At 37.3% G+C, this 12,991-nt stretch overlaps 1 protein-coding gene across 2 annotated transcripts in view; it reads right to left on the reverse strand.

The window, feature by feature from the left end:
- The window catches only part of LOC107685932 (F-box/LRR-repeat protein 16-like), a 22,612-nt gene extending 10,926 nt beyond the window's left edge, over positions 1-11,686 (reverse strand). Inside the window, exons 1-2 of one of the 2 annotated variants that reach the window (XM_016482697.1) lie at positions 11,348-11,686; positions 9-342 (exon numbers count right to left, since the gene is read on the reverse strand). In XM_016482697.1, the coding sequence (XP_016338183.1) occupies positions 9-342; positions 11,348-11,358 (345 nt within the window). In that variant the 5' untranslated portion in view covers positions 11,359-11,686. Of the gene's footprint in view, positions 1-3; positions 343-11,347 lie in introns of both variants that reach the window. The other variant, XM_016482696.1, reaches the window with a different exon arrangement.
- Positions 11,687-12,991: the final 1,305 nt, after the last annotated feature.

Here is a 12,991-nt window from a genome sequence, read left to right on the forward strand (position 1 = left end):
CAGTTCAGCACCTTCTCGTCCAGCACCAGTTGTCTCTCCAGCAGGGGCTTGGGAAATTGCCGGAGGGGAGGTTTGATGGCAGTCACGGGGCTCGTGTCCAGGTCAGGGCCCAGCAGTGAGGCCGCTGTGGGCAGGGGCTCTAGGTGATAGGGAAGGCTAGGGGGAGGCAAGATGGTGGGCACGGAGGACGACTGGCACAGGCGATTCTTGGCAGCTGGAGTGCCTTTAGTAATGCTGGCCGAACCGAGGCCGTTGGGCTGGGGGGACAGCTTGACCATGCCGTTCCGAGTCACGCAGGGAGACTTGAGGTCACTGGGAGTGGACATATTCAGCATTGGAAGCCTGTGAATAGACCAGAGTTGAATCATAACATGTCTCGACAGTGATATTTAAAAATATATTATTATGATTAAAAAAAATTCGCACTATCCATAAATGTGATCACAGCTCATAAGAAAGTGTTCATTTCTATGGCAGGGCTTAATAATAACAGTTTTTTCCAATGACAGATTTATACTTGCCCTGCCAACAATTTCAGCGGCTATCCATTTCATAGATAAATATTTTTAGCAAAATATTATTATTCATGTTTCTGTCTTTCAGTAAATGTTACATTTTCCCAAGGTTTCTATCATTTTTGTTTTTAGGGCTGAATGCCAAAAGACAAGACAAAGAAAAGTCAAAAACAGGCAAAAACACTGTTAGTTTGGTAATCACTTTTCTTTTTACACTTTTAGCAAAAAGCACTTTAGCTGCATTTATATTTACATAATTTTTCATCAAAACAACTTCTACTATTTTTCACACATTTTGTAAAGGCTTAAGAGGGATTTTTAGCCCCACTATAGCCTAATATTTGTAACAGTAGACGTAGATTCAAAGGTTTGGTTAACGCTGAACAAATTAGATTTGTGTTTCAAATCCGATCTTTAAGACTGACTGGCTACTCGCTGTTATTTAGCAAGTAATTGGATCCGTTTGTTCAATATCTGATATATCTACATCGATTGCCATAGTAAGAACAATGACATTAGCAGTTTTTGTCTACAGACACTGATAGTAAATGTCGGTATGGAAAGAGTGAACAAACCTAGAAATTTTATCTTTGATACACGCCTTGATAGTGAGCTCAGGAGATGCATGACATAGCATATGCGTCAACTCCTTTACTGTATTTCACCCATCAATGCAGGTGTTCACTCACGCACTCTCAGGCTAATTTATTATTTACAATATAGTCAGATCATCAGTTCATTGTATGCACTGAGAGTGAGTGAAATGAACAAAGAAAAAGAATGAACAGTAAGTGAAACAGAAGCAGTGATAAAATAACAAAACAGGACTGAGAATTGTTCTGAGAACGGACGTTGTAGAAAGTGACAGAAGAATATACTCTGAAACAGAGCCGCCTTTTCAACACTCTGGTCCACCTTAAAACCTCCATGCAGGTGTGCGTGCTCTGTGCACTAATGCTTCAAGTGTAAAATGTCAATGAGTGTAGCTTGCTTTCAGACATTTTTCTCAATAAGCCCTGCCGTGCCTATCTCCGCAGCTCAAACACTTATACTATAAACAGCCTATAGATATTTTGAATGTAAAATGGTTAAAAGCAAATGAGATGGATTTACATAAAGAAAAGCAAAAATGTTGATTTTGTATGAGAGTGTTTTGACTGAATGACCACTAGACTTTCACAGGAGAAACACAATCTAGGTAAAAACTATGCAAATTCACAACTCATTTTACAGCTTTTGAAAACTAGTGGGGGAAAAGTACATCTAATTTGTTTCCCTAGGCAACCAAACACTAAAGAGCAGACCACAAACCCCATTTCTACCCACACATTTCTAGAGGTGGAGCTTTCTAAGATTACATCTGATAAACAGAGAAGTACAGTAACTGCTACACTCTAAAAAAAAGATGGTTCTTTGAAGGTTATTTACATGCAGTAATGGTTTTATTTAGAACCATAGGATTCTGAAGAACCCTTTCATGCTGAAATGGTTCTTTGTGTTAGAGTTTAGGGTTCTTTATTCCTGCCCTTTTGTTTTTCAAATCTGTAACTGTCAAAGCACCTCATTACTGATTTTCTGGAGCTCAGTGATCCAACTACACAGACTGTCAACACACTCTCAACAGGTAAATTATTTCATTCTTAAAATTTAAATACAAATTTAACTTTAAAAATGTAACTGGTTTCCAAACAAACATGTTCTTATCCCTTTTTTTGTTTTTGGTCACATATAAGTGTGTGCAGCTCTGCTAAGCTGTGGAAACTTCTCTCCTCTTCTCCACTAAGTAAGTAAAAGAGACAATGAATTTATATTTCATATTGTTAGATTTTTTTGTATTATTACTTGGGTTTATGTATAAACATACCCAGTCACAAAAGAAAAAGAAAACAAAATGTGTACATTTTGAGTTGGTTAATTTGTGTGAATGACTCTCAGAATATATGTGCATATTTAATAGCAATTTTAGTAAGATTAATAACAATGCTAAAGGTTTGATATTGATGAAGGGGTGTTTGGGCCTTATTGATGGGAATGTAGGGGTACACAAAACAAAAAAGCTTTGGAAACACTGTATTAAAACACAAATGACTTCATCTTAAATGGTAGTATACAGAGAGAAAAAATGGCATGCAGACAAATATAGCACCCAATATTAAGAGGTACTATAAGTAACTCAAATAGCAGACAACTATATGACGTATAAAGAAAAAAAACAAATGGAAAAATGCAGCTAGTGGAAAGGGAGCGAAGGAAACAGAAAGAGAGAGAGAGAAAAGGACCTGTTAGTGCAACTTCAGCACCAAGGAGAGCAACTGAACTGCCTGATGAAGCACATCAGAATGCCTTCAGCTACACTTCTGCACTGCAGATGAGCGCTTTGGCCAACCAAGATGTGTCAGTTGTGTGGGCAATGCAGTCGAGAGTTCTTAATATAAATCAGAACCATTCAATAAGTTGGCACAGAAAGGGCTAGTGGTCCTTTGCACTGGGGCAAATCAACACTCATTGGGCCAGAGATGTGATGTCAAACCATGTGCAGCAAATGTTTGAGTGGAGAGCGACAAGTGATATAAAAAAAAGCTAGCTGACATATTTTGAACTGGGCTTGATGGGATCTTTCTGTACCGAGATATGTGCCAAGAAAGAAGCGGTGGCAGCTTGCCAAGGCCCCATCCATATGCTGTCTTTACCCTCTATTTCAGCAAAAAAAAAGTATTGTGCAATGTTGGGGTGGGGATCTATATGTCAAAGTATAGTTTTACCTCGCAATACCATAGTGATATTCTTTACCAAAACAACAATGTGAACAAACCTAGAAATTTTATCTTTGATACACGCCTTGATAGTGAGCTCAGGAGATGCATGACATAGCATATGCGTCAACTCCTTTACTGTATTTCACCCATCAATGCAGGTGTTCACTCACGCACTCTCAGGCTAATTTATTATTTACAATATAGTCAGATCATCAGTTCATTGTATGCACTGAGAGTGAGTGAAATGAACAAAGAAAAAGAATGAACAGTAAGTGAAACAGAAGCAGTGATAAAATAACAAAACAGGACTGAGAATTGTTCTGAGAACGGACGTTGTAGAAAGTGACAGAAGAATATACTCTGAAACAGAGCCGCCTTTTCAACACTCTGGTCCACCTTAAAACCTCCATGCAGGTGTGCGTGCTCTGTGCACTAATGCTTCAAGTGTAAAATGTCAATGAGTGTAGCTTGCTTTCAGACATTTTTCTCAATAAGCCCTGCCGTGCCTATCTCCGCAGCTCAAACACTTATACTATAAACAGCCTATAGATATTTTGAATGTAAAATGGTTAAAAGCAAATGAGATGGATTTACATAAAGAAAAGCAAAAATGTTGATTTTGTATGAGAGTGTTTTGACTGAATGACCACTAGACTTTCACAGGAGAAACACAATCTAGGTAAAAACTATGCAAATTCACAACTCATTTTACAGCTTTTGAAAACTAGTGGGGGAAAAGTACATCTAATTTGTTTCCCTAGGCAACCAAACACTAAAGAGCAGACCACAAACCCCATTTCTACCCACACATTTCTAGAGGTGGAGCTTTCTAAGATTACATCTGATAAACAGAGAAGTACAGTAACTGCTACACTCTAAAAAAAAGATGGTTCTTTGAAGGTTATTTACATGCAGTAATGGTTTTATTTAGAACCATAGGATTCTGAAGAACCCTTTCATGCTGAAATGGTTCTTTGTGTTAGAGTTTAGGGTTCTTTATTCCTGCCCTTTTGTTTTTCAAATCTGTAACTGTCAAAGCACCTCATTACTGATTTTCTGGAGCTCAGTGATCCAACTACACAGACTGTCAACACACTCTCAACAGGTAAATTATTTCATTCTTAAAATTTAAATACAAATTTAACTTTAAAAATGTAACTGGTTTCCAAACAAACATGTTCTTATCCCTTTTTTTGTTTTTGGTCACATATAAGTGTGTGCAGCTCTGCTAAGCTGTGGAAACTTCTCTCCTCTTCTCCACTAAGTAAGTAAAAGAGACAATGAATTTATATTTCATATTGTTAGATTTTTTTGTATTATTACTTGGGTTTATGTATAAACATACCCAGTCACAAAAGAAAAAGAAAACAAAATGTGTACATTTTGAGTTGGTTAATTTGTGTGAATGACTCTCAGAATATATGTGCATATTTAATAGCAATTTTAGTAAGATTAATAACAATGCTAAAGGTTTGATATTGATGAAGGGGTGTTTGGGCCTTATTGATGGGAATGTAGGGGTACACAAAACAAAAAAGCTTTGGAAACACTGTATTAAAACACAAATGACTTCATCTTAAATGGTAGTATACAGAGAGAAAAAATGGCATGCAGACAAATATAGCACCCAATATTAAGGGGAACTATAAGTAACTCAAATAGCAGACAACTATATGACGTATAAAGAAAAAAAACAAATGGAAAAATGCAGCTAGTGGAAAGGGAGCGAAGGAAACAGAAAGAGAGAGAGAGAAAAGGACCTGTTAGTGCAACTTCAGCACCAAGGAGAGCAACTGAACTGCCTGATGAAGCACATCAGAATGCCTTCAGCTACACTTCTGCACTGCAGATGAGCGCTTTGGCCAACCAAGATGTGTCAGTTGTGTGGGCAATGCAGTCGAGAGTTCTTAATATAAATCAGAACCATTCAATAAGTTGGCACAGAAAGGGCTAGTGGTCCTTTGCACTGGGGCAAATCAACACTCATTGGGCCAGAGATGTGATGTCAAACCATGTGCAGCAAATGTTTGAGTGGAGAGCGACAAGTGATATAAAAAAAAGCTAGCTGACATATTTTGAACTGGGCTTGATGGGATCTTTCTGTACCGAGATATGTGCCAAGAAAGAAGCGGTGGCAGCTTGCCAAGGCCCCATCCATATGCTGTCTTTACCCTCTATTTCAGCAAAAAAAAAGTATTGTGCAATGTTGGGGTGGGGATCTATATGTCAAAGTATAGTTTTACCTCGCAATACCATAGTGATATTCTTTACCAAAACAACAATATTTAGAATTTTCACAATAATCAGACAACTGATTCACTCACACAGGAAGTATGTGATCTGTGTTACATACATTAGATCTGTGTTAAAATTACTAGTATATATGTTGATCAGCAGTTCTCTGACACAGTGACCCCTCTGTGCGAAAGTCTAACTATAACCTCTTGCTGTGTGTGTGTGTATAGTGTTCTCATATTTCAGTCAGTGGGTTTTTATACACCGAAACCGTATTACATAAAGGCTGTTAACAGCTTATATATATCTATATGTAGCTGCTTGTCATTAAAATTCTTAAGGACTATTTGAAATTCAAATAATAATCATTTAAAATTCAGATGCTGAAGCTGTGTGGTTCTTCTCTTCACATCCAACACTAGAACAAATCAGTTCAGCTGCTGCCCCCATGAAGAATTTGAAAAGGGGAAGTAGCCGGGGAAAACCTCCAGAAACACAGTTAAGCAGCAGTGTATGCGAGACATGGAAAGGGCATGGCTGCTGTCCAGATGGGTTCAAGGCAGTTCATCTGGATATACAGAAGGGAAAAAAACACCTCTTAAATAATTGGGGGGGGGGGATGTTTTAGAAGCACTTGGCTATAAATTGTGTCCGCATGCTGAGCACCTTTCTACTTTTCCATTCCAATAAAAGTGCTACACATACAGAAGTTCTTTTTGAATCATGCTGAGAGGATTAGAATAGCTAGAATTAGCTTATAGAAGATAAATTAACTACTTGGTTACAAATAGATCAACTAAATATCTGATTAAACTTGTTTGTTTAGCTTATTCTCATGCTTTTAGCTCTGGATATTAAATACCTTCGCAAAAAAATCTATAATGACATCAAAATAAAGACTATTGGGTCAATCCCAAATTCGGAGAAACGTCTAAGTACTTCCTTCTTTTCTAAGGATGATTATTGTCTGTTCGTGGCCAAAACGGAAAGAAAAAAACCTTGTACTCTATTCAAAATAAACATTACAAATTAGTATCGCATGCTAATGCCTTATATTACACTATAAAAATTATTTTTCGAAGTTGTAAATAAAGCAAAGATTACAGAAGTATGTTTTACAAGAAATTTCAGTCTTTCTGTCATTTCTCTGTTATTATTTGTGAAAACTGTTTCACCACCAATTTTTTTTTCAGTTTATATTGTCTTCCAAAGTATGTGGCGATGAGGTCCTTTTTTGGAGCTTGAAAACATTGGGTCCCACCAACTTTCATTATATGTGACCCTGGACCACAAAACCAGTCATAAGGGTAAATTTCTCGAAATTTCTCTGAATAAATAAGCTTTCCATTGATGTATGGTTTGTTAGGATAGGACAATATTTGGCAGGGATACAACTATTTGAAAATCTGGAATCTGAGGGTGCAAAAAAATAAAAATACTGAGAAAATCTCCTTTAAAGTTGTCCAAATGAAGTTCTTAGCAATGCAGATTACTAATCAAAAATTACGTTTTGATATATTTCCGGTAGGAAATTTACTAAATATCTTCATGGAACATGATCTTTACTTAATATACTAATGATTTTTGGCATAAAAGAAAAAACGATAATTTTGACCCATACAATATTTTTTTTGTCTATTGCTAAAAATATACCCAAGCGACTTAAGACTGGTTTTGTGGTCCAGGGTCACATATGAACAAAAAACAGCTAAAACATTCTTCAAACATCTTTTTTTGTGTTTTTCAGATGAAAGAAAGTCATGCAAATTCCAAAAACATGAGGATGAGTAAATGATGGACTTTGAATAGTTGGACTTTGCATAGTATAGTTCAATACAGTTCTAAACTCATGGAGATGTCTGGCCTGATAGTCTTTCCTTTACAAACATGCCATTATAAAACATGTCATTTTGCTAAAGCTTTCGAATACAAGGGAACTGGTCTGTATCACTCGCGGGGCAAACCACTAAAAACTTTCCAGAGCATATCCCCAACAGTTGGCAGCGTGTTTGCATGGAGTAAATCCGTTCTCCCCTCTGCTACTTTGCAAGCCTTTTCAGTTTGCCTGCAGGCCCAGCCTTTACCCATGTTATTTGGATTTACTGACGAAACACACAAGCCATATGACAACAAACAAGCAGAGAATGTAGCCCCGGCACTTTTGCCACGGACAGATGTGCGGTGCTTGGCACACAATGAGAGTGGGGGATGGGACGAGAGGGAACTGGGGAGATGGGATAGTGGAAGCTCCTTGGAGTGGACAGGATTGGCAGTGGTCTCTTTGAGAGGGATTTGCATGTTCAAAGCAACCCTGCAATCTAGTCGTGTTCTCAGCGAGAGGTGGCTTAAAAGCACTTCTGAGACTTCCTCGGTGGAATTTCAAATTAAGTTTCGGAAGTTAGATGAAGTTGAACCGAGTCTTTGGAAGTTTGGAAGTGGGACAACAGTATGAAATCTGCACCGGTGTCTGTTTTGTTCCTGGAAGAGCCACCGCTAGCTAATGTAATGGTCCTTAGAGCATGTGTCTGACTGCAGTCGTACAAAAATATATAAGGAATGAAGTACAGTCTCCAAAACAGCATCTTAATTAGGTTCACAACGTGCCAGCTGAAGACTTTAGGTTGATCTCAGACAGCTTGAGGTGTTCCATGTGGGAAGCCACAACTGTATAGGTTGGAAAACAGCAGACTTAGTAAGAAACTGATAAACTAGCCACCTGCTAAAGGCACAATTACACCAAGTACAATAACTTTTATGATAATTATTTAGCGTCCACACCAACAGTGTGTTCTGTTTAAGCACACGCTGCATCAATGTCATCTACAGTACCACTTTAAATACTCAAGCTCTTCAAAGCTGGTGGATTCTTACTGTCAGGGTTTTAACATTCATCAGCTGGAAAAAATATTCTAAAAGAGATTTCAACAATATCATTATCGTTATATAGCTGTGCTACTCTAATTCTATTCTCAAGGAATTAGAATGATTATTAAAACTTTATAGTTATCGTCCTGGGTGTGAACTGCCCAAACAACTGACCTGAAGAGAGGGGGATGCTCGGTATGAAAGTGAAGATGTGTAATCTAGACTTTCTCAGTGAGGATAGTGAACGCTACGCTGTCAACACTGAGTGGGCCTCCACACATGCTCACTTTCACCCATGATATTAGTTACAGCTGTAGCTATCGCTGGTCTTATTCCTGACAAACCAATAGAGAGAGATCTGTCGCTGCTGATGTTTCATGCAGATCTCCAATTTAATGTTGTCAGAGTCGATAGCCTTATGGACAGCGGTTCGACATGTGGCGTCGTTTTGCTTTAGGCAGCCTGAGTCCTGGCTTCTGATAATTTTTGATCCCACACCCTGTTTTCTGTTAAGTCTCTGCTGTCCTATATAATAAAGGCAATAATGCTAAAAATAAATCTTACATTTTAAAAAATTAAAATGTAAGAATACTGAGCAAAGGCCAGATTTAAGTGCTCATATTAGATCTCTCTCTCTCTCTCTCTCTCTCTCTCTCTCTCTCTTGCTCCCAAACGCAACATCTGTCATTTAGAAATTTTCCGAATGGAATAACAGCTTACTACATATTGAATCATGTGCAGTATAAACTGTATAAAGCCTGCTATTTTTACTTAATTGTAAGTGAAATTACTGCATGATAAATATTTTGTGTACTGGTATGATCACATGACCTAATCGCATTGCATGTTTAATTCAGGCCATAGTGTTCGGTTGTTAAATAAAAAAATTTCACTTATTTAAATTTATTTTTTTAATATCTTAACATTAGCAATACAATTAAATAAGCCAAGAAAGAAGCATTGACAATAATGCTGATATATTATTTCAGATATCATGCAATTAATCACACTAAAAATGGAAAGTCAAGTAAAGCGCATTGTGGGATACAGTATTATGTGCAGTAAGCTCTGTTTATATTCTGCTCATTACTGGCAAATGCAGTAGGTCATCAAGGTATGCATACAGGAAATATGCACACTTAGTGCACAATAATATGTACAGCGGTAATGGTAAGAGTATTATTATCGTATGCTTTTCTAAACATAGCCTAACTCTCGTTAACTCACTGATGTTTTTAAATTAGAATAGTAGGCCTAATCACCAAGGGTCTTCCAAACTTCTAAACAGCTTAGGAGGATCAATCCCTGGCTAGACTTTTTAAGAAATCCTACAAGCCCAACAGTTGAGCTTGTACAGTGAGAGGTGTGTCTTCATTTGCAGCCATGAGCATGTGCTTTCAGTGAAGCTTTATCTCTCAGCATCATCTCTGGAAAGGACGGTTCACCTGAAAATAAATATTCTGTCATCATTTAATCACCATTTTGTTGCTCTAAACCAGGGGTGCCCAAACTCGGTCCTGGAGGGCCAGTGTCCTGCAGAGTTTAGCTCCAACTTGCCTCAACACACCTGCTGTTAAGTTTCTAGTATGCCTATAAGAGCTTGATTAGCTGGTTCAGGTGTGTTTAATTGGGGTTGGAGCTCTGCAGGACACCGGCCCTCCAGGACTGAGTTTGGGCACCCCTGCTCTAAACCTTCAATTCACTTTTAACATATGCAAAAAAATAATAATAATAGTAGTAATAATAAATAAATAAATCCACATAAAGTAATACAGGTTTGGAGAACATGAGTAAATGATGACAGACTATACATTTTGGGGTGAACTATCCCTTTAAATTCCTGTCGTCGTATAACACTGCACAGATGGGCACCCCTGCTCTAAACTTTCAATTCACTTTTAACATATGCAAAAAAATAATAATAATAGTAGTAATAATAAATAAATAAATCCACATAAAGTAATACAGGTTTGGAGAACATGAGTAAATGATGACAGACTATACATTTTGGGGTGAACTATCCCTTTAAATTCCTGTCGTCGTATAACACTGCACAGAGAGCAACCTTGGCGTCAATTGTGAAATCATGCAGTTGTCTAAATATTACCAAACACTCTACAGGGCCTTGTGGCGTTGTGTAAACGCCGTTGCCGTTAATCGAACAAAACATTTGTCTGTTACTTCATGACAACCGCGCAAAACGCGGAGGATATCGTGTGTATCTCGACCTCAGAAAGACGGGCAAGTGACGTCATGTGCATGAGGAATATTCAGCAGCCCATAAGCGAGACAAAGACTGTCTCAAAACCTAGTGAGCTGCCTACCTGGGTATCACATGAATTGTTCTTCATTAATCAGCAATTTTGTCTCGTTTTCCAGTTAAAACAATATCAATTTATTTGAAAAGTTTGAATTAAGTTGATTTAATTACCCCTTTCTCAAACAGTATATCTTGTTTTAAGCATAATTCTAACAAACGTAAGTGAGGTTTAGGTGAACCAAGTTTGTCAACGGGAATTCAAAATATATTCTCGGAAAAAAAAAACTCTTATTAGTAGGCTACATTTATCTTGTTTAACATGTGTTTAGATGTTTTACTTGAAAACAAGTCAATAATAGTAGAGAAAAAAAATAGAAAATATTTGTTGCAGTGTATGGTTGCGTGCAGCATGCGATGATGTACAAAAATGCTGCCTAGGTAGACAGCACACTAGGTTTTGAGACACAGCCAAAGACATGCACGTTCACCCGAGCAGTAATACTGTTGCATTCTCGTTTCCTTCTCCTTTCCCCTTTTTTCAGATCAGCACTATTGATCCTCTTCCTATCAATGCTTGTTCCCCGGGGACAATTGTTATTACCAGTCGCTGATATCCTGGTTTTCCTTGAATCCTTTGCGTCAAACGCCATCTAAGCTGGATCAAAACATGCATCACATTACAGAATAATCGACTGTATTAATACAGATTCTCTTACCTTTCTTTCATATGCAGCTCACACGACCATTAATCCATCATAAATCAGATATCGCTCCCTGACTCGATGGCGTTTCCCACAACGTTGCAGGACGCATGAGGGAAAATAAATAAATATACCAGTGGCAGCAGCAGCAGCCCTGCCCGTTATTTCCTTGCGGAGGTGATGATAATTTGATATGTCGATGTTGCCATAGAGATGTAAACCTTTCTCAGTACCAAACCCGTAAAATATCACTTCACATGTGTAAAGAAGGAAATATTAAACAAGCAAATTAATGCCCTAGCCTAAAATAACAGCCCGTTGTTTCTCCACACAAAGCTTGCCTCCCACTCGCTGTCTCTCTCTCTCACATGCACACGCACACAACACAGACCAATCCCATTTAAAGAGATAGCAGCAAAAATATCAATAATGCATCGCTTTGGGCTGGTGAGCATTGAATGTTTTGTGAGCGTTGGTTGTAACTCTTCCGTAAGAGAAAGATGAAGGCATTGTTTCATTATGTAACCACATATTTACATGCGTTTTGAAGATGCATACATGCATAATATATTACACAATGGAACACAATGCTATCTTCATATGGCAGGTAGTTCTAGTCCTTAAATTTGTTTGGATGAAAAGCATTCCATAAGTGTTGATATTTAGTATAGTAATTATTGTTCAATGTTGTTGTTCATTTGTCCATGTTCATGGACAATATATGTGATAGATGTGGAATTGTTAAAGGTATAGTCAAATTAAGGTAAAGGTGCAGTCACATTAGCAAAATTTACATTTCTTGTTAAAAAAAGGCTCAATGTCTATTGTCAATAGTGTAGCTATATATATATATATATATATATATAGCACAGCTCACATAGAAGTTACATTCAAACCGAATAGCTTTCTGTAGGTCAATGTGAAGAATCCATGTGACCAATCCATGTGAACCTGTTGCAGAATCTGAGTGGGGAAGTCTATCACTCTTACATGAAATTCAAGTTTGCTCGGATTCCTATTGAAATGTCTGGATATTAACTGCAAAAATTAGCTCAATATCACTAAATGTGACACGCAATGTAACACATCAGAAATTCTTTGAAAAATGAAAAATAAATAAATAAAAAATTATTATGTAGCCATATCCGTAATACATGTATATCTGCACTGAAATTATTAAGGGAGTGGATGCTAGACCAGTTTTAGTCCGTGCAGTGATTCTTTAGCTTCTATCGGAACTGTTTTCATTGGCAGGGAAGAAATATATAAAACTATTAGCCATTTTTGTCTGAAAGGCAAGCTACTCATTCTTAACTTCTTGTTTATTGAATTTTGTATGAAAGCAATATCACACCTGCAGTTTTTGTTGTTGGTCTGAATATCATCATGGCAGTGATGGCTGATGGCCTTGCTCAGTGCAGTGCTCATATTTTTGTATGTCCAATTTTGAGTATGATATTACTTGAACAATATGAGTGAATATTGTATAGATACTGTCTTTACTTTTCTAAAATCAAACAAAAAACATGATTCTTTTATTATGCGGGGGTGAAGTCAGCAGTCATCTGAATCTGTTGTTAACTTAACTTTTGAACTGATTACAAATGTAATACTTTGAGTTATATTAGTAACTTCATATTTAAGTTACTAATATATGTT

The sequence above is a fragment of the Sinocyclocheilus anshuiensis genome, unplaced genomic scaffold (genome assembly GCF_001515605.1).
Source record: "Sinocyclocheilus anshuiensis isolate Anshui unplaced genomic scaffold, SAMN03320099.WGS_v1.1 scaffold701, whole genome shotgun sequence".
NCBI lineage: Eukaryota > Metazoa > Chordata > Actinopteri > Cypriniformes > Cyprinidae > Sinocyclocheilus > Sinocyclocheilus anshuiensis.